Raw genomic sequence first — 23,638 nt, 5'->3', positions numbered from 1 at the left:
GTGATCACAAAACAGTGTTCAGGTGCTATATCGAAGCTTTTAATAATATGGATGCAAAATCAGATTCAGAAGCAAGTGCCCCTTGAGTCCAATGGCCATCCAAGAAAAGCAAGAAGTATTTATGAAGATATTAAGGATAAGTACGGCGAACCTCAAGCCAAGTTTGTTGCAAGCAATGGGTGGTACGGGTGGTTTAATAGGTAAATGGCACATGGAAGAAAATATGCCCATGGCACATAAAAGGCTTCAAAGGGTTCAAAAAAGTCCGATTATATGAAGAGGTTACAGATAAAATTGTAAAGGTTGTAGAGCTACTTCAGTTGGAGGTTGTTGCCAAAGATGTGGAGGAATTAATAGAGAAAGAAGAGAAGGAATTATCTAATGAAGAACTTATTGACTTGCAGGCAGCGATAGTGAAAGAAAATGCTGACGAAGCTCAAGGTGAACCAAATGAGGAGCCGAGATGCTGCATCACCAGAGATTGGCGAGGTTTGAGAAGATGGATCCTGGCAGCGAATGATTCTTAAAAGTTAACAGAGGGTTGAATGATATGCTTGCTTGCTATGAAGAAGTCTATGATGAAAAGAAAAAAGCCACTGTCCAGTCATCCATTAATATGTTCTTTCATAAGGTTGAGTGGCCAACCCCTTCTATTAACCCCTTCAACCCCTTCTCCACAGCCTTCAACCTCTGCAGCGGCGTACTTATCAGCTGAAGACGGCGATTCTGGCAACAATGCTCGATAGGTAAAGCTTACTGACTTTATGCCTGTCTCCTCTTTTTTTTTTGTAATTTTATAATTTTGAAATTTTTTAAATTGCACGCTTTTGTAATTTTTCCTGCGCATGAGATAAAAAATTGAATAAATACAATAAATAATTTATTCACATGTTCGTCGAACATTTCTTTTTTGATTCAATCAATTCCACGAGCACAGTTGCGAGTGCTGCACAAGCACCGGGGAAATTCTGACTTACGTAGAGTTCCTCGGAACACAACCCTTACGTTAATCGGGGAGTGGCTGTATAAATTTTGAACCAAACTGCATAAAATTAATATTAAACTATTTTGTAATTTACAAAAATATACCTATGTAAATCTAAGCAGACGCCATTACAGAATTTTTAGTGCAAACCCCCTGGAACACTTTAATGAACCTCCAAGGGTTTGTGAACCACCAATTGGGAATTGCTGGCATAAGTGAACAGACTCTGTGATGAACTGCCAGAATTGTAAAAGATTGGTTATTACTGATTTGTTTTTTTTAGAAATCCATACTGTTTTTCACCCATTTGACGTCTAAGATATTTTGTATTTCAGGCAGTATATTGTTATATACTTCTAGAATGTGTAGTGTGGTTTGTCACAGGCAGGTAGAACAACATGATTAAAATTTCTTTCTCTATAATATCTTTGTCTCTTTTGAGGGAACAGCGTGATGCTTTTGTGAGTTCAAGAGCAACAGTATGAATACAGTTGATACCGGATGAGTGGATAATAGATATACCACTGCTATGGGAACCCTGAACTCTCCAGTGAATATTGTAATTTGCAATATCATTATTTGAATCTTATATCCCATCATATATCCAGGTCCCAGTAAGAAGTTAAATGTCAAAGTCATTGGTATCTAGGCGCCTCCGTAGCCAGGTGGGAAGGAGCAGCACACACTTCTTAATTAGGCCGGGGTTCGAGCCCATCACCACCAAATATGGATGATGCAGAAAGGTTAGGGAATGACCACCGCATATCCTGGAGCAATATGGCCTTAGTTGCTAATGCTCCTGGAAACCAAATAACAAACAACATTGGTATCTAGAGATTTTAGATTAGTTGATAACCATTGGATACATCAGAGGGTGCCCTGGTTGCGGAAGACAACAGTCAGTGGATTTTTGGCTGCTGTAAAGAGATAAGTATTTTTAATTTTTATCATATTCTTCATTAATCTTTGGCAACAGTCTCCAACTGAAGTAGCTTGCAACCTTTACAATCTTATCTGTAACCTGTTCATATGATTCGTCTTTTTCAAATCCTTCGAAGCCTTTCATGTGCCGTGGGCATATTTTCTTCCTTGCGCCATTTAAACAACTTTTAGTAATTTTTGCCCAGGCCTTAATAATGTTTAAGATGGTGTGGTAAATATTGTAAGATTTCCAAAAGTCTCTTAACGTAAAATTTTTCTCGCCATCTACTGCAGACAATGCCTGAGCAAATGTTGTCCATAAATAGTATGCTTTTAAATTCGAAATAACACCCTGATACATAGGTTTGATGAGTGAAGTTGTGTTTGGCAGTTGACACTCTCATATGACTCTCACATTCAAATTGAAATCATCTAGATGTGTAGGATATCTAGGAGGGAGCATTACCTAATAGAAGCAAAGTCTCGAAAGGAACGTCGTTGTATTTGCAATATTTTTCAACCTCGGAAATGAAGTAGCATTTAAACCAATCCTCAAAGAGAGAGATTGTTATCCATGCTCTCTGGTTCAATCAGAAATGGACAGGTAGGGTGGCTTTATTGATGCCCTTAAATGCACGAGGATTTCCAGAAGGGTACACAAGCAGTGGTATTAATCTGTAATCTCCCACTGCATTAGCCCCAAGCAAGAGTGTGGCCCTATCTTTTGAAACCTCGAAACCTGACATTGTCTTTTCCTCTTTGGCAATTTATGTTTGATCTGGCATTTTTTTTTTCCAATACAGATCAGTCTCGTCAACTTTAAAAATTTGCTGCGTTGAATAGCTGCCTTTCGTCAATAATTTTTTCCAACATATCACAAAATTTCTCTGCAGCTGCAGAATCGGCACTGGCGACTTCACTGCATTCTTTAATGTTTTGGAAACCAGCACAAAGCTTTGAACATATTAAACCATCCATTGCTTGCCATGAACTTGGCTTGAGGTTTGCTGTACTTATCCTTTAATATCTTCATAAATACCTCCTGCTTTTGCTTGAATGGCCATTGGACTCAGGGACACTCACTTCTGAGTCTGATTTTCCATCCATATTATTAATAGCTCTTCTATTCTCGATATAGCACTTGAACACTTTTGTGATTACTGTTGATCTTAAGTGCATTGATCCTTTGAATTGGTCTTTTATACGTGCACCGTCCTTTAAAATAGTATTCACTGTTGAAGCAGCGAGACCTAATTCCTTGCAATAGATGACAAACTTTGTACTTCTTAATAATTTTCATCAAACAAAACAAAATTGATTTCTAAATCAATTTTGTTTTGTTTCCTGGCACTGCCAGCACTTGCACTTTCCATTGGTCCCTTTCCCTTCATAATTGTAATACGTAAATAGGAATGAAGAGAAGTTTCTGAAAATTTGTTTATTATATGATTGAAGATTTCAGTGAAGGGGAACACATTTCACCATAATACTGTACTGTAAAAACTCACAGAATTCCAGTTAGCAAGATTATCGCAAATGCAGTAAGATTGAGTTTACTACCCATGCACTAACAGAAAAGCCCAATAAACCAGAAAGTGCAAACTCCAGAAACGTGTTTTAGAAAAATATCAGAAAGGCATTCAAAATTGATTCTTATAACGGGAACATATGATAACGATGAAAGGGTAGTGCAATTTCCAATATAAATATGACCTTTTAGAGAGATAAATAGCTTAATAATATAGCGAAATTTTCAACTTCCAAGGACTTGGTGCGAATTACAAAAAAAAAATAAACAAACACAAAATGTTATTGGGTTCCCATTATGATATTTTCTCAATATCTCCATTTATCCATAGAGATGCAAAATACGTTTCCATGTTTTTTTTAGTTTGCACCAGCCAGCAAAAACTTATGTAAAGTTGAATTTGCGTAAGTAGAGTGTTACGTAAGTCGGGGAGTTCCTATATTTAAATGTAAAGTAAGGTCATAGCCAGGCCCTGATACTTTAGATCTCTAATCCCCCCCCGCATCCTTTATTTTGGTGTTGGGAAAGCAGTAATCAGCACTAGTGCATTGATACCACTTGTGCATGGGTAGGAGCATCTACTGCAGTGAATGATGGCTTATTTTAGAGTCAGAACTACTGAGAGAGAGAGAGAGAGAGAGAGAGAGAGAGAGAGAGAGAGAGATTGGAGTCAGTAGTGGGTGAGGCATTGCAGTTGCTTTCCATCAGGTTGAGGTTTCCATAGTATGCATTAACAGAGAGAGAGAGAGAGAGAGAGGGAGGGAGGGAGGGAGGGGGGGGAGAGGAGGGCTGTGGAGTATCCAGCACAGGTTAGGATAATTAAAAGGTCCATTATGCTGCACCATATGGGGATATTGAGGGAAGAATTTGGTTCTAGTAACTATAATGTTACTAGAACCAAAATTAATAGAAAGATTGCTTGTTGTCTGAATATTTTCTGAATATGGCCGTGATTCGGTAATATTAATTATTTCTTGCATGCTTTTTAAGTGTTTGAGAGGTTTAAGTCCTTTCATGGCAGAGAATTGCAGTGTTACCAAGATTGTGATTAATTCCATGAGGAACTTTACTTTTAAATAGAATGGATGAGGTCCTTCAATTCTAGACTATGTACTATAAGATGCTGATTTTTAGTAGTGAGGGAGAGATGGATGTTAGAAGATATCCCTGATAGCTGAGAGCTGGTCTGGCATAGATCTGCTAGCCCAGTTGCGATTGTTATAATTATAAGATCAGTTAATACTTTGACAGTGAGATAAGAGAATTCTCACTTTGTAAATTTCCTAAATTATGACCAAAGTCAAAGTTTCACTGGTGTTGGTGGGTATTGCTTGAAGTGATTTGTTCACATTAAAGCCCACAGAAACAATGTGGATCTTCAGTTCGTAGTCATTGCATGTATCTAAGAACAACTCAAGAGAGCTTCAGAATGAAGGTGTTCAGGTCAATCTGGGAGAAAGGCATTTGTCTTGAGCATGAGAATTGTCTTGTGGCTTAGGATGATTAAACGACAGATTTTCAGTGTGAATTGGGAAAGATGACTTTAGCCCAGGATCTGGGCATAAGGAGTCATCTTTTGATATTTTATTACTCTTACAAAAATCACAGTACAAAAACTTTTCCTGCTCTTTGCTTAGTTTTTGAAATATAATTAGTTGTACAAAAATTCCAGAAATGTTTTTGGCACTTATGTCCTGTGATAATATCATAGCAAGGCTTGCAGATACAGCATTGTACTGTTTTAAGTTCACTTTTACCATTATACTGTATTTCTAACATTGGTGAGAGAGAGAGAGAGAGAAAGAGTTGTTTTTGAGATGTAATTAAAGTTGAATAATTTTGGTTACAAATGTGCCTGTGTAGTGACTGTGAAGAGAGGTAATGAAGTTTTGTCCAGACCTGGATAATAGCTATAGGTGACAGCTAATATAGGTGAGACAGTGGGGAAGACAATGGTTTGCTTGAACTTGTTCTGTAGATGACTGTAAAAAATGTAATGTGGGTATAACCTTGAGGCAGTAACCTAGAGCAGCTGACTTAAATGCAAAGAAAGCTTGTATTCATATTTCAAAGATATAAAACTGTTTCTGATTAAAGTTAGAGCTTTATCCCTCATTGAGCACAGCAAGTAGAGAGGAGTTAAAAACAACTGAAATTAAAGTTAAAAAGTAGTTAAAAATTAGGGGTGGTTGAGGGGGAGAAGACAGAGAGTGGTAATCAATGGACACTGCTCATCGTGGACTAATGTTATTAGTGGAGTCCCTCAGGGTTCAGTATTGGGGCCTTTATTGTTTTCTGTATTTATAAATGATATTGATGATGGTATATCAGGCTTAATGTCCAAGTTTGCAGACGATACGAAGGTTGGCAGGGTTGTCAAGGACACTACTGACACTATGCTGCTGCAACAGGATTTGGAAAGGTTGAGCAGATGGGCTTCGAGGTGGCAAATGAAGTTTAACATTGACAAATGTAAAGTACTACATATGGGAAACAGCAACCCCAGAGCAACGTATCAACTCTGTGGTACTACACTGACAGTGGTAGAGAATGAAAGGGACCTGGGGGTGGTGGTGCAGGCAGATATGAAGTTCTCTGAGCAGTGCAGACGAGCTGCAAGAGTAGCTCATGGTGTATTGTCAATGATATATAGGAATTTTTCTAGCAGGGATAAGGAGGTGATTATTCCCTTGTATAAGGCAATGGTCAGGCCACACCTAGAGTACTGTATACAGGCCTGGAGGCCTCATTTCAGGAAGGATGTAGAGCTGCTGGAACGAGTACAGAGAAGGGCAACTAGATTGGTGAATGGGACAAAGGGGTTCTCTTACGAAGAAAGGCTTAAGTTTTGCAAATTACAGTGTCTGGAAACTAGGCACCAGCGGGGTGATCTGATAGAGGTGTACAAAGCCTTGAATGGTTTGAGCATGCTCAATGCTGATGGGATTCTTCCTCTAGCTCAGAAAAATCACCTGAGAGGGCATAAATTCAAATTGAGGAAAGACAGATGTAGGATAGATGTGCGGAAATTTGCCTTTAGCCAGCGGGTGGTTGGTGGGTGGAACAGACTTCCATCCCTTGTCGTGGAAGTTGATAGCCTAAATAAGTTTAAGGCTCAGCTGGACAGGTATTTCGAACGAACAGAGGGGTGAAGTGGAAGTGGTTATTTTTATTTATTTATGTTACTTTTTTTTTTTTTTTTTTTTTTTTGGCTGATGCTGCATAAGCTTGCTTTCTTGCATCAAATGCCTCTACTAATGCTAATGCTAATGCTAAAGTAGAGAACTAAATAACAAACTTTACATTTGTATGTGCAGAGTCTTGTTACACCTCAGCTGCCCTGGGTTACCACCTCAAGGTCATACCCACATTACACTTGCAATCATCTACAGAACAAGTTCAAGCAAACCATTTTCTTCCCCACTTCCCTGCTGTCTCACCTATATTAGCTATCACTTATAGCTATTATCCAGGTCTTGACAAACAGCTTCATTACCTCTCTTCACAGTCACTATTATTTGGATGTAGATTAGGACATGGGTATTCACTACCTTGAGCTTTTTATCTACACCACTTGGGTACACCCAAGTACAGTAGATTGTGAGTAATGTTTTTCTACTATTATTTAAAGTTTTAATGTTTTAAAGTTCAGTATTATATTATGTATATGTAAGCATAGTTTGAAGTGGTTACCATAAATTGTTTAGCCAGCAGCCCATCTGCAATGCTCAAAACTTCATGTCTGACTGTACAGTTACTCCAAGATTGTTTTCTTTCAACACTATCCTCAGAGTGGTAACACAGTTGGTATAATATTCTGCAATTACTGCTACCCATATATAGTACCTTGCATTTGTCAATGTTAAACTTCACTTTCTAGTCTCCAGATGCTGCAACTGACAGAATTTCTCAGCCTATCTGTCTAATTTTTCTAGATCTTGATTACTGTCATTAACCACCCTGCTAACCTATGTATCACCTGCAAACTTAGACATTAAGCTCAATATGTCTTCATTTCAATATTTCAATAAGCTTTTCAATAATTTCAGTATTTATTAATATGATTAATATATATTGAAAACAATGGGGGCCCAGCACTGAACCCTGGAGAACTCCACAAATGACAGTAGTGTGATAAGAGCATTGTCCATTGATAACCACTCTGTCTTCTCCCAGTCAGTTATCCATTTATCCATAACAGTAACTTGCTCCAAATTCCAATACTGCTCTAATTTATGCAGCAGGTTTTTTGATGTGAAAACATCGATGGTGACACTAGAGTAAAATTAGCATTAGTTGAGGTATATGGTGCAAGAAAGCAAGCTTATAGAGTATCAGTCAAAAAAAAAAAAAAAAAAGACTTCCCATTTCACCCATCCGGTAATGCCAAATGTTTGTTTAGTTCAGCCTTAAATTTATTTAAGGCTGAACTAAACAAACAAGTTAAGCTGTCAACTCCACAACAACAGATAGAAGTCTGTTCCAGCAATCAACTACCCACTGGCTAAAGGCAAACCCTTCTGCACATATATTCTACAACTGTCTTTCCTCAATTTGAATCTATGTCCCCTCAGGTTCTTAATCTCAGCAAGTGGAAGTATCCCATCAGCATTGAGCCTGCTCAAACCATTCAAGTCCTTGTACACCTCAGTCAGGTCACCTCACAGGTGCCTAGTCTCCAGATGCTGCAACTGACAGAATTTAAGCCTCTCCTGGTAGGAGAACCCCTTTGTTCCTCTCGCTAATCTTGTTTCCCTTCTCTGTACTCATTCTAGCAACTCTACATCCTTCCTAAAATGAGGCCTCCAGACCGGTACGCAGAACTCAAGGTGTGGCCTGACCCATTGCCTTATACAAAGGTATAATCACCTCCTTGTTTCTGCTAGCAAATCGATTGGTAACAAAATTTTCTTATGGTAATGGAAATGATGCAATTGACGTCACTTCCTATTAAGTGGCTGTTAGATTTTAAATAACGCAAATGGCATTAGCGATGCTAATTCAGTTACTAACGTTGATTTGGTATGGTAAGTGGTTGATTCAGTAGACTAAGTTCATACTACGGTACCGAAATGATGTCACTTCCTAAATTATGCTAAATCTGCCACTAACATTGATTTGGTAGGGTAAGCAGTGGGTAGTAATATTATGCAAGAATAAATGCTTCGAAGCCACCGAAGAAGCCTTTTGTGTCAAAAAGGAATGAGTTCAAAAACATGAACAAAAAAAAATGCAGACTTTAATAAAATCTGTTTAAGATTTTGATCAACATCAACTTTCTAAGTAGTGTAAGTAAGTTTCAATCAAGCCTTTTAAAAATTTAAACGGTTCTGATTCAAGAATGCAACAATAAAACAATCACTTCAACAAACAATAACTTCTTGCAGTAGTTTTTGGTTATGACGTCAAACTAGTCTACAAATGGATTTTGGTAACTATTGAATTGTAAAAATACCTATAAAAGTATTTTGAAGATGGCTGAAACTCCAGCTGAGCAAAATTGAGAGAAGTATGCAAGAATAAAAGCTTCAAAGTCACCAAAGAAGGCTTCTCATGTTGACAAAAGAACAAGTTCAAAAACACAACAACAAAAAAAAAAATGCAGTTTAATAAAATCTGCCTCTCAAGATTTTGATCAACATCAACCTTCTACATAGACTTCTCTTCAACAAGATGGACCGTAAATATCACTTAATTATATTCAAGAACTTCCTGAAGATTTCGGTCCAAAAGATTTGAGTTCAAATGAATTACCTGAGGATTTTCAGATAATTCATTATTGATGCTGTGCTTCAAAGACATTTACACTCTCAAGTGTACGTATCATATTTTAGCTATCACAAACCCATTGTAAGTAAATTACCTATTGAACATGTACAGGAATACCTCGCATAGCACGGTTAATTCGTGCCAAAAAAATACCGTGCTATGCGAAACCGCACTGATAGAGGTATTATTAGTATGTATTTTAATGTAATGCATTCCAACAATTTGATTATATGGGTCGAGTTGCAAAAATATATAGGTGTTTGTTTACTATAAATTGATGCACACAAAGTTCTTGCAAAAAAAGAAATTAAAATGATAAAAATGAAAAATACTAGTAAGTACAGTACAAAAGATTTTTATTGCAGTATGTACATACCAAAAGAATATAAGTGAAGTATGTACTGTATTTTTATTTTGAAAAATAACTGATCAGCTTAGTTTGCACAGTTCTTTTCTTCTTTTTATCTGCATACATCTCTTTATAACATCAAATGTCATTTTGCAACAGTTGCCTTACTTTCATACCTCGTTCGATGTTTGGATCTAGAAGAACTCTCAGCACCGTGACATTTCTTCTTTCCACTCATATTTGCGTATAAAGGTGTAACGTTTTTAAAAAAGTAATCTTTAATAAAAATACACAGAGAAAAATATTTGTACAGCTTATGCACAGTGAACGACCTCACTGCTCGGAATCTAGACTGTTTACTACTATATGAATGCCAGCAGAGTCCGTATATAATGGAAGTTGTGACAACAGTCAGCATGGCTTTGAATCCATAACACATTGGCCTACGTGCTGGCATTATAATATATACATACATAACAAATGTATTGGTGCGTAATGTAGTTAATTTTATTTCAATTTGTAAACTGCACTATAGCGAAACCCGCGCTGTTCGAAAGCATGCTGTGCGAGGTATTCCTGTATGGCAACCTCAAATTCGTGAAACTGTCAAAAAAAAAACTTTAAAATGTTAAATGTGTTCGGATTCTTTTCATACTAAATCCCTTTAACCTCGTTCAAGCCAAGGATGTTTTCACGTGAAATAAAACATCTTAAGTGCATACAGGATACACGCACTTTTTTTTTTTTTTTTTATGTGGAAGAGTGTTGTTGAATTCTATCTGATATCACATATTTAACTTTAATTTGTCCAATTTATTGTTCATTTCCTATTGTTTATTGTCTTATCGTCTTATTGTTTCTCTTTATATTATTATTTGAAAGTCATTTTGTGCTAACTCATAATTATGATTGTTTTATGTCATTAATGGAAAGCTGTTATGTGTTGTTCAACATGGGCCTTATGTAACTAACAAATATAAAATAAAGAATTCAGTAATATACATATGAAGTTGAAAATCATCCAAATTTTTTTAATGATTCCCAACAACAGTTGGACATTCAATAGTATAAAAAGAAATAAAAAAGTGAATGAAATGTTTTCATTATATTTAACATTTCATATGTTAATGAATACATAGATTTATCATTAGTGCCAATATGATTGGCTGGTATTTTAATTTGTTATAAGTCATCAGCATTTTGATGATACAGTGGATTCCGGTTATTTGGGCCACCGGTTAATCGGGCCAGCCATTTATTTGGGGCAAATCTTAAAAAACAGAAACCAATCAAGAAAATAGCCAGGGTTTACTTCGCTTAATTGGGACAGCATGCCGTTTAATCTGGGCAGGAGACCGCAGCACCGGAGATTACCCTACGATTGTCTCCGACGATACCACGTGGTTCGGTTGAAATTCTGGAGGTCACAACCATAAAACAATAAAAACAATTAGCAGTCACCTGTTTATTGGGCTTTTCTGTTAGTGAAATCTATCATAAACGGACAGTAAACTCGATCTTACTGAATTTGCGATAATACCAACAGCTGTAATTCTGTGGGTTATTATGGTGAAATGTGTTTACACTTCCATGAAATCTTCAATCATATAAAAAAATTAATTTTCAGATCTTCTCTTCATTCCTATTTTTAAAGCTTTGTAACTCGTTACTCCATTCTCACTTGTGCGTATTGTGTTACTTGCAATTTGTGTGTGCCGTATTCTTTGTGATTGATTGCTTATCTTTTTACTCTTTTAAATTTTAACCCCCAATCACAAATGTTAGTGAACAGAAATGTCAACTAGTTTGTATGTACATATTGCAGTACGTATTAATTATTCCGATTATCACGTATATTCTTCCGATTTTCACGTATCATTTAATTTTTTAATTGGTAAGGTAATAAAGTGTAAATTTGTGCTTAATATATCTTTGCTTTTATAGCCTGTGGATAATATTCCTCCTATTTAAGCTAATTATAATCACTGTTTAATAGAATTAAAATTCAATTCACAAACGTGATCACAATGACCAGCGCTTACTACACATCGTATGGTGAATGGTACTTTACTATGTTGAGTTTGTCCTAACGTGATTTGATTGTACAGTGGACCAATTGTAAAGGGGGGGTACATTGTATTTTTAACTATTTACATGAAACTTCAGATAATTGGGGCAGCCGCTTAATCGAGCCAAAAGAGCCAAGAGAGATTAGAAGTCAGGGTAATCCCAAAAGAGATATATCATTTTGCCTATAAATCGGAGTGTCACTAAAGATAAGCATAGGAGCAGAAGAATCCTTTTTGCGACATATAAGACAAGACTGTTAACAGTATGGCAAAGACAACTTAGTTGTCTTTGCCCCACTGGAGAATTACCTGAAGATCGGCATTTAAGGAATTGGAGCAGATTTTCAAGAAGTTGAAGCTGATTGAGCAGGACAAGGTTTCTCAAAATGGAAAGTGAAATGCAATGTGCTATCATCGGCAAAACTATGGATAGGATTTCCAGTCAATGGAAGAAGGTCATTAATATACAAGAGGAAAAGAGTGGGGGAAAGAACTGAACCTTGGGGGACACCGGCATTAGTGGAGAAGTTAGAAGACAGAGAGCCATCTACCATTACCCTCAGTGAGCGATCAGAGAGAAAACTGGATAACCAATTACTAAAAACAGTTGGCAAACCATAAGATGGAAGCTTGTTTAGAAGACTTTTATGCCAAACACGATCGAAAGCCTTTGAGATGTCAAGAGCAACTACTTATGTTTCACCGAACCTTTCCATTGAATTAGTCCATAAATGGGTAACGTAAGCCAGAATATCACCAGTGGATCGATATTGACGGAATCCATACTGGCGATCGTTGATCAGACGGAAGGTTTCTAGGTAGTTTAAGAGTTGGCGGTTATTGATTTCTCCATTACTTTAGAAAGAGTAGAAGTAATTGCAATGGGAAGATAATTGGATGGGAGAGATTTGTCACCCTTTTTAGGAACTGGCTGGATATGAGCAAATTTCCAAGCAGAAGGAAAAACACCTTTGGAATAATAAAGTGAAAAAAGGCAGCAAAGAATAGGAGTAAGTTCAGGAGCACAGGTTTTGAGAACAAGTGGAGAAATACCATCAGGACCTGGAACTTTCTTATCATCAAGATTCGTCAAAATCCTTCTGACATCCTTTTGACGGAAGACCACAGGAGACATTGAAAGGAGCGTGTTGGGAATGGTAGGAAGTGTTTTACCAAGATCATTAATACATGAGTTGGAAGAAAAATGGGATGCTAGCAGGTCAGCTTTATCCTTGGCTGAAGTGACAACAGAACCATCTGGTTTGGACAGAAGTGGGAGCAGAGATGGGCAAAGTTGAGGCCAATAGCTTTGGCAAGAGACCAGAATGCTCGGCTACCCTTAGGGCAAGAAGCAAGTTTTCTACTCAGCCTGTTCAAACTCTAGTTTGAACTGATTAATAACTGCTTTACAATTGTTTTGAGCTTTGGTTTAGGCAGAAAATGAAACTGAAGAATTAGAAACAAGCCAATTACGATATGCAACATTCTTCTCTTGAACAGCCTTAGAACATTTATTGGAAAACCAAGGTTTAGATAAGGGATGAGATTTTAAAGTGGAGTGTGGGATAAAGGATTCCATTCCTGCAAGAATAATTTCACTGACATGATCTGAGCAAACGTTGACATCAGAACTTTTGAAACAGTAATCCGACCAAGGAAAAGAAGAAAAGAAGTTTTGCAGGTCATCCCATTTTGCATTCTTGTAATGCCAAACAACACTAGGTTGGGAATAGCCATGAGATAAAGGTTCCATTGGAGAAGAGACAATCACCAAGTTGTGATATGAAGTGCCTAAAGGACCTCTCACTTCCACCGTGTACTTAGAAGGGTTGTTTGTGAGAAAAAGATCAAGCGTATTGGCCGTATGATTAGGATTGTCCTATATTCTTGTAGGTAAATGAACAATGTGTGCTAGGTCATTAGTAATTGCAAAAGCCTCAGCATCTCGACCAGCTGGGTCGGTGTGACTAGAAAACGGAAGCCAGCTGGAGTTGTGAACATTAAAATTACCAAGGAAAATTACCTCACTATTAGGAAAGTTGGACTGGAGAAAGTCAAGTTGCAAAGAGAGGAAGTCAAAGAGCTCAAAGTGATTAGTGGAGTTGGGAGAACGGTAGAGACAACAGATGAATTTGACACAATGAGGTAGAGAGATTTTAAGCCAGAGAAGATCAAAGAGAGGAGATTCCAAATTGCCAAGTCTCTGACAGGGAATATCAGAACGGACATATGCACAAGTACCACCTTTGAGGCGAAAGGAATCATACAGCGAATAATTTGGGCATCTGAGATGAACAGTAGTTGAATCAACCGATAACTGAGATTCTGTTAGAAAAAAAGTACATGGGGTTTGGCAGACTGCAAGTGGAAATGGACATCGTTGAGATTAGAATTGAGACCACGTATATTTGTGAAATGAATTAGCATTAGCATTAGTAGAGGCATTTGATGCAAAGAAGCAAGCTTATGCAGCATCAGCCAAAAAAAAAAAAAAAAAATTAGGAAGTGCTTGGGAGGTTTAGATCTTTTCGCAGATAAGCTTGCTCAATTAGTTTGACAATTCATGGTATATTCAATAGTAAGAAAAAGTTGGTGGGACATGCTGAATGAAGTAATGAAATTTTTGGATATGGTAAGAATATACCCATGTAAGAATATACATGGTAAGAATATACCCAGATCCTTGACATAATGTGGCCTCGACAATGCTCCCCGTATACACACTACTCAGACTCCCTCCAGTCACTATCTGGCAGAGTAAGCAAGTTATACACTAGCTGATCTGGAAGCCTCCTAGAGAGTTACCAATAGGTTTGGTCCGGTGTACTAACTAGCAGCCGGCCTGCGAACACCGTTTTAGAGCTGTACCCTCAAAATGTAAGAAATATTGGATCTCACCACGATGTTCATCATTAGCATTAGCATTAGTAGAGGCATTTGATGCAAGAAAGCAAGCTTATGCAGCATCAGCCAAAAAAAAAAAAAAAAAACCACTTCCACTTCACCCCTCTGTTCGTTCAAAATACCTGTCCAGCTGAGCCTTAAACTTATTTAGGCTATCAACCTCCACCACAAGGGATGGAAGTCTGTTCCACCAACCAACCACCCGCTGGCTAAAGGCAAATTTCCGCACGTCTATCCTACATCTGTCTTTCCTCAATTTGAATTTATGCCCTCTCAGGTGATTATTCTGAGCTAGAGGAAGAATCCCATCAGCATTGAGCAAGCTTAAACCATTCAAGGCTTTATACACCTCTATCAGATCACCTCGCTGGTGCCTAGTCTCCAGACACTGTAATTTGCAAAACTTAAGCCTTTCTTCGTAAGAGCACCCCTTTGTTCCATTCACTAATCTTGTTGCCCTTCTCTGTACTCGTTCCAGCAGCTCTACATCCTTCTTGAAATGAGGCCTCCAGACCTGTATACAGTACTCTAGGTGTGGCCTGACCATCGCCTTATACAATGGAATAATCACCTCCTTATCCCTGCTGGAAAAATTCCTGTATATCATTGACAATACTCCATGAGCTACTCTTGCAGCCCGTCTGCACTGCTCAGAGAACTTCATATCTGCCTGCACAACCACCCCCAAGTCCCTTTCATTCTCTACCACTGTCAGTGTTGTACCATAGAGTTGATACGTTGCTCTGGGGTTGCTGTTTCCCATGTGTAGTACTTTACATTTGTCAATGTTAAACTTCATTTGCCACCTCTCAGCCCATCTGCTCAACCTTTCCAGATCCTGTTGCAGAAGCATAGTGTCCTTGACAACCCTGCCAACCTTTGTATCTTCTGCAAACTTGGACATTAAGCTTGATATACCATCATCAATATCATTTATAAATACAGAAAACAATAATGGACCCAACACTGAGCCCTGAGGGACTCCACTAATAACATCAGTCCACGATGAGCAGTGTCCATTGATTACCACTCTGTCTTCTCCCCCTCAACCACCCCTTTATCCATAGCAGCAATTTGCCTCCAATGTCACACTGCTCCAATTTGTGTGGCAGTCTTCCATGTGCAACAGTATCAAAAGCCTTTCTAAGATCCAAGTATATAATATCAAAGTTATTCCCTGCATCCAGTTCTTTTGTGACTGCATCGTAGTATCCAATCAAGTTGGTCAGGCAAGACTTCCCCTTAACAAAACCATGCTGTGTCTGAGCTATAACTGAAGTCTTGTCTAAATGATCCTGCAGTGCGTCTTTAACCAGTGCCTCCATTAATTTTCCTGGAACAGAAGTCAAGCTCACAGGTCTATAATTACTTGTGTCAGCCTTTGATCCTCCTTTGTGAATTGGGGTCACATTTGCACATTTCCAGTCTATGGGTACCTCCCCTGAGTCCAAGGAAGTTCTCATAATTATGGCTAAAGGTTTGCTTACTTCCTTTGCTGCCTCCTTTAATATAACTGGATAGATCCCATCCACCCCGGGTGCCTTTCTTGTGTTTATCTTCAACAGTTTCTCCTCCACTTTACTCCCAGTTATTTCAAGATTCTGTAACTTACTGCTAGAGTTGAATACACCTCTGGCATTCCCCTCGCTGAATAACTCCTCATGTGTGAATGTCGATGCAAAATATTCATTTAGTTTGTTAGCCACCTGAGCAGGATCATCAGCACTTGACCCATCAATATCAAGTGGACCAATCTGATTCATCCCTTTCCTTCTAGAGTTTACATAAGTAAAGAACTCTTTGCTGTTTTTCTTTGCATCCCTTGCCAAGGATTTCTCGTAATCTGCCTTCGCCTGCCTAACCTCCTTTGTAACTTGGTTGCATATCAACTTGTATCTATCATAGGCTTCTGTGTCATGTGTTAATTTGTAAGTATCCCATGCATTTTTCTTCTCTGCCATATGCCTCATTAGTTCATCTGACATCCATTTTGGCCTAAACCTTGAACAATATTTCTTAGTTGGTATGTAAAGCCTAGTAGCTTCCAAGATAAGTTCTTTGAATGCTTCCCATTTTGAATTTGCTGTTGGTAACATTATTGTCCAATCCTCAAGCATGCTGGCTCCATGTTTGCAGTGCTGACACTTTGCTTGCGTTAGATGGTCATGTTTATTGCCATTATCCAACCGATGAAGAGTGAGTTTTTTAATCCGTTTTTTTTTTTCAAATTTCACTTGCTAACAGAGATTGATAACACACGTGTGGACATTAATAAACAAGTTATTAAAACATGTCTAAAGCACCTGTGCAAAATGTAACGGGGGGGGGGGAGTTATTTTTAAAATAATTTAAAAAATATACTTTTTCAATATGAAAAATGGATTTTCCATAGTTGTGTTCATAATAGATCGAAAATAAAGTTGGCTTCAAAAAGTGAACAGTTTTGAATTATTTCATGCCTTTATTATTACAAGCATAATAAATGTGGAAAACTTCTACCAGCCTTATACTTTTATCATGCCCTGTAGAGGGTTAATAACTCCTCTGCACTGTACTTTTACAATATGACACCATTTACATTTAATTAAAATTAGAGATTTTTTCATGCCCAAGAGGACAGTTTCTTATGTAGCCTTTTTCCATTTTAGTGCATAAAATGACTTATCCCCTTATTTTAAAATTAGCTGTGTGTGTGTGTGTGTGTGTGTGTGTGTGTGTGTATATATATATATATATATATAAAAATAAATGAAGAAACTTTGATCAGTTGTTACTTAGAATTTTTTTTAATACTGTGGAGAAATGAAGTATATCCTGTTTGTTTCTTTTTTCATTACTATGAGGTTTTTTTATCTTTCCAGAACATGTATGGGAAGTAATAATCAGAAACAAAGGGCTTGGAAGTAGTAAGAACATTTCGGGGCCACATCGCCTTTGTCTTACATCTAAGTCTTTGAGTTTGGTTAAAGTCAATTCCCAATCTGACAAATCAGACATGTTTGAATTTCCTGTAAGTTCACCAAGCCTTATGTAAATTGTCCTAAATATTATTGCTGACTAGAAAGAAAACTAATAATCTTTAATTTATTTACTTTATCCAGTAATTTTTTTAAAAAAGTAATCAGCTCATTTATAAATCTCTACCTAAATTTAGTCCTCTGGAATTTTCTTTAATTATTTGTCTGCAGTACAATCAAGAAAAGATATTCTAGTTTCAGTTGTGTATAGTTATTGAAGTATTATACTTACACCATTATTGCTGATATCATATCATGCATGAAGCAGAGGTAATTTTATTTATACAATGGCATTTTCAGTATGTGATCCCTATACATGAATAGGATCTACAGATGTCTAAAAAATTTTTCATGACTAAATAATAATTCTTTGGGATTCTCGCAACAAAGCTGTGATTTTGATCTATGTTATTTCAGCCAAATTTGGATTATTCCTGTATATATTAATCCTTGATCATGAAGATTCAATTCAAAATTATTTTTGTACTTATCCATCATCATGGAGATTCAAATCTAGTGACTGTGGTTGCTAGAACTATCCAACTCTAAACAGCCAGGATATTGATTTCAGATGACCCTATCATGAAAATGTTTGCAAAAGAAATCAACAATTGCATTTTCCATATATATAGCCTTGCCCTATCTTATTAACTCTGTGTGCCTACTACCAAACACTATGTATAACATAATTATGTATTGAAGATATGAAATAAAATGATTTTGAAGGCCTTTTCATTCACTGTCAACATGAAATGTTCACGCAATGCATTTTTCTGGACGCAAAGATGTCTCCATGACTATAGATATTTTATGTACCCTAAACATGCATATTCTCTTTCTTATGTGCCCATTTAGGCAGAATGTGCTTCATGGGCTCATCAAATATAATGATAAAGTTGGGATTTTTTCCGAAAATTGTCAAAATGTACCACAAAGGTCAAGCAGCATATTTTTGCTACCATTTGTCGGGAATTGTGAATCTGAATTATGTAGGGTAAAAGATTTTATGACAGTGTAATATATATATAGGGCATATTTAAATTGGTGTCAAATATTCTAGGAGCATATTCCTATCGACTAAACGTTATAAAAAAAGTTCATATAAACATGGGTCTAGAAACACTTAGTTTCTGAGGTAGGAGGAATTTTATTGTTTAACAATACAAACAATTAATAAGCAATCCAACAGAACAAGTAATGCAATTAAACAAGGCAAAGTTTAACAGAAACAAACAAAAACAAAGTAAACATAAGACAGAACTTTTTGTTACAAAAATTGTTCAAAATGGTTTCCTTCTGCTTCGATACATCCTCTGAGCCTGCATTCCATGCTTTGTCATACTCTGTTGAATACACTTAGAATGTTACGTATTTGCTCACATCCATGGAACCTCCGTAGCCAGGTGGGAAGGAGCAGCAGTGTATAGCACACGCTTCTTGATTAGACTGGGGTTCGAGCCTGTCACCACCAAATACGGAGGATGCAGAAAGGTCAGGGAATGACCACTGCATATTCCTAGAGCAATATGGCCTTAGTTGCTAATGCTCCTAAAAACCAAATAACAACAACAGCTCACATCCATTTACGATATGCTCTCTTAAAACGTCAACATCAAGACAGGAGTTGTGTAGAGAATGGACTTGAAATGTCCCCAGAGATAAAAATCCATTGGGTTCAAATCTAGTGATCGAGCAGGCCATTCAATGGATTCCCCCGCGACCAATCCATCTTTGAGGAAAATGGCCATCCAGATGCTGACGAATTCTCCGACTAAAGTGAGCCGGGGTGCCATCGTGCATGAACCACATTTGTCGGACAATCTCCAGAGGTATATCATCCATTAAATGGCGCAATTCATTTTCAAAAAACTGCAGGTAAATGTCTCCTGTCAGACGCGGAGGTAAAAAATAGGGGCCTAGTAAATGATCATGCACGATTCCAGCCCAAACGTTTAGACTGAACTCATGTTGATGTTTGTCCTGTCGCGCTGCATGAGGGTAGTCATCACTTCAGATGTGCTTGTTACGGTGTTTAAGACCACATCATGTGTAAAACCAGCCTCATCAGTGAACAAGGTAAATTCCAAGAAATTCAGGACCATAGCACACTTTTGTTGAATGTGTTGGCACAATGTCTCTTCATGGCAGAAAGTCTGCCTCAATAAGTCCTTACACCCGTTAATGAAGGTGATAGGAGTACAGAAGGTTTTCATGGAGAATATTCCAAATAGTCGTATGACTAACTCCTTCCCTTACTGCAATTCTTCTTGTACTATCTGATGGATTTTCGTCCACATTATGAAGAACTCGTTCCTCAAGGTCAGCATTTCGTACCTCTCTTAGTCTTCCAGTGTCAAAAGATCTCTCAATGAGCCCATCTCTCGCAAACGTTGGTGGATTCATGTGAATGTTCTTGGATAAGGTAAACGCCTGTTGGGGTCCATTCTGAATAAAGTTCACGTGCTCTTAATGCATTCCCATCCGCAAGACCATAAGTGTAGTGTATCTCTGCCATTTCATTCACTTGAATACATTTTCTTTACGATTTCTTTATAGAAACATAAACCAACATTTGACACCTGTGGAAGATACTGCAGAAGTAATCTGCAGTATCTTCCACGACCAACTAATGTTTGTAAACAACACAGCAAAAGCCAATCAGCAAAACAAAACACTACTACCCATTGCAGATATATCTTTTCCGCTGAGTCTCTACTAGTATCATGTTTATATGACTAGATAGAGGTATCGAGGCATGCAGGGAAGAAACTAAGCGTTTCTAGACCCATGTTTATGTGAACTTTTTTTTAATGTTTGGTCGATGGGAATACACCCCTAGAATATTTGACACCAGTTTAAATACACCCTGTACACACACACACACAGGGTCATTATGAAGTCCTTATGCAGTTTTAAATTTTCATAACTTCCATTCTACACATGATAAAAACCATCTGTAAAAAAACATTAGAAATGTAATTTACTGAAGTTTAGTATGTACCATTTATTTATTTTATTGTAGTTTAGCAAAAAATTTTTTTTTTTTTTTTTTTTTGCAGAATTAGGCTTGACCAAAATGACTTCAATAGAAAAGAAAGTAAATTGTGTGCTGTGGTTGGCTGAGTTAAAGTAATTGCAATACAAAAAAGATTTAGAATCCATTACAACAAAGATGCACCACACAGGAATTCCATAACTAACTGGGTGAAAAAGTTTAAAGAAACAAGTTCCATCAAAGTTCTGTTAAAGAAACAGGTTCCAAATAACTTTCACTATTAACAACCTGTCCTTGGACAGGTTGTTAATAGTGAGAGTTATTTGGAAATGCTGCAGAATTACTTTATTCCTGAACTAACACATTTAGGACTTATAGGTGATAGTGTTTCAGCAAGATGGTACACCTTGTCACTTTGCTCTCAGTGTTTCTGAGTGAAAATTTTCCTAATAGATGGATTTGAAGAAGTGGGCCGATCTCTTGGCCACCACATTCATCAGATTTGAGCCCATTGGATTTTATTCTGTGGGGATATGTTAAGACTATTGTTTATTCAACAAAACCTCTCTTTTAAATGTTATTTGGACTAGGATAACTGTGATTCAGGGTATTACTGAAAATCAACTGCAAAACATATTTGTAGAACTTCAGAATCATATCATATCTCAGTTTGTATACATAATGATGGTGGACATGTTGAAAATTAACAAGCCCAAGAATAAATATGTGTAAAACCGTAATAAATTCTTTCTGTTACCCTTTTTACAGATTGATTTTATCATGTATAGAACAGAAGCACTTTATAATGACCCTGTATATATATATTATTTTTTTCCCGGGCATCCTCTCACACTTCTTTTTGCTGTTCCCTTTTTGTTGCAGCTGGCTGAATGATGTTACAGAAAAAATATTTTTTGTTATGCTGTTTCAAGGAATTTGTCCAATTTATTTTAGCCATTTATTTATGTATTAGAAAGTTTGTTTGGGTGTCATGATGTATATATATTTTTTTGTTTGCTACTGCATGTTCATATAATTTCATAGCCATTGCATTTTTCTGAAAATAATTAATCTAACTATTTTTAGCTAATGACAATACGTCGATGTGGACATTCGGATTGCTTTTTCTTTATGGAGGTGGGACGATCTACAGTTACTGGAGCAGGAGAGCTGTGGATGCAAACAGAAGATACCGTTATTGCTCAGAATATGCATGAAGCTATTTTAGGGTAAGGTGGTAGTTAATCTTAAAAGGATACACCAAAAATTCTAAATAGTTGCCATGACCACACGAATATGACAAACATAGATAAGTTAAGATAACCTTGAAAATAAAAGGTCATAAAACTTCACACCTAAATGATAACAAGGCATATGTCCTTCTAATATAACCTTACAAACTGAGGTTAATGCCGAAGGTAAAGAAAACTGGCACGAGAATCATGGAAAACTACAGGAAACTTATTGGACACAACAAAGCGGTAAAAAGATTTGGTTTGCCGCTACCGCAGTTTCTCCTGCATTCTCAGTAAACAGACGGTGGTGTGTGGCAGTGGCAGTAGAAGTCGAGAAGGATGTATTGATTGATACGTAGGAATGACAGACGATAACATCATAGTGTTAAGTGACTGATTGATGTTTTGATATATATATATACACATACATACATACATACTTTGTTGTGTGTGTGTGTGTGTGTGTATATATATATATATTTTGTTGTATATATATATGTATACACATACACAGCCAGGCCTTGCATAACATGAGTTCGATTAACGCGTTTTTCAGTTACCGCTATTTGAAATTATACCACTTTACACGATGCAAATTTCCAGTTAACACTATCTTTTTTTTTTTTTTTTTTTTAAATGTGTGATAGTTGAAAAAGATCTGAATTGCATGTTAAGCTTGCCGCTCTTCGATAGGGCAATAAACAAGCGCTTGTCTGCTGCCCGCCTTAGTGTGTTCTATCAGCCATCAGAAGAAGACGTGTTGCTTGTTTGTCTCCTGCTAATAAAGTGAATGCAGACTTGCATTTAAAAATTAATTTTTAAATGAGCCAGATGAAAATGTTACCGCGAAGGAGATAACGGTAAAAGAACTAGATGAAATCTTTCGTAATGCAGAGAACCTCAAACAAAAGGTTTGAGGTTCTCTGCAATATTTATTTCGCCAGGGCCCAGAGAAGATTGTTGTCGGCTATCGGAAATTGATTGATGAAAAGAGAAAGTCGACTCTGTTCAAATATTTCCGTAACGAATTGTTTCTTCATTGTGTATTTTATGTCAGAGGTTCCCAAACTTTCTTGGTTCACGTTGCCCTTAGCATCTCAGTAATTTTTTCATGGCGCACCTAGAGCAAAAGAAATACCTAACAGTTCCGTTTTTATTAAGTAATTAGGTCCAAACAACTTAATAAGAAATGTTGAAACTGTGAACTATCTTGAGCTAGTAGTTCACGCAGTGTCCGACAAATGTCGAGTATCGCTGTGTTCTCTCAAAAACTTAAAATATTCTGTGGTGCACAGTTTGGGAACTGCTGTTTTATGCAATAAACATTTAATTCCATAATTATTTTCATTATCTTTTACATGGTATACAGTTAAAAAGGTATTTAAAAGGTATATTTAAAATTCTTTATGGACATTCCTGAAGGTCAAGGACCAATTATAATTTTTCCTATTGATTATTATATTCAATTAATGCGTTTCCGTTTTGCGCAATTCGCTCGCGGGACGAATTAATCGCTTTAATTGAGGTCAGACTGTATATAGAATCTTTCTTTCTTTTCCTATTATTTTCTAACTTATCTGTTTCCTTATATTTCCGAACCTAACCTTAAAGGTTAGGTTCGGAAATATAAGGAAAAATAAGGGGACCTTTTCCTATTATATCCTAACCTAACCTTTAAAGTTAGGTAAGGAACCTATTTCCTGTTATTTCCTAACCTAACACTCAGTCAGGTTATGAAATATAATGAAAAATAAGGAAACCTTTTCCTTTTTTCCTAACCTATCCTTTAAGGTTAGGAACCTAACCTTAAAAACATACAAATAAATCAGTGGTTTTTTTAATAACAAAAACACTCATGAACTCTCG

General features: G+C 37.0%; 1 protein-coding gene across 1 annotated transcript in view; it reads left to right on the top strand.

Annotated features, from left to right (window-relative positions):
* The window catches only part of LOC150079898 (uncharacterized), a 130,175-nt gene that overhangs the window by 16,701 nt on the left and 89,836 nt on the right, over positions 1-23,638 (top strand). Inside the window, exons 3-4 of the mRNA XM_090383272.1 lie at positions 17,387-17,535; positions 21,624-21,766. Of these exons, the coding sequence (XP_090239398.1) occupies positions 17,387-17,535; positions 21,624-21,766 (292 nt within the window). The remainder of the gene's footprint in view (positions 1-17,386; positions 17,536-21,623; positions 21,767-23,638) is intronic.

This window comes from Mastigoproctus giganteus, chromosome 10 (genome assembly GCF_048544385.1).
Source record: "Mastigoproctus giganteus isolate SK-2022 chromosome 10, ASM4854438v1, whole genome shotgun sequence".
Lineage (NCBI taxonomy): Eukaryota > Metazoa > Arthropoda > Arachnida > Uropygi > Thelyphonidae > Mastigoproctus > Mastigoproctus giganteus.
The sequence above is the reverse complement of the archived record's forward strand: the minus strand, read 5'-3'. Positions and strand labels throughout refer to the sequence as shown.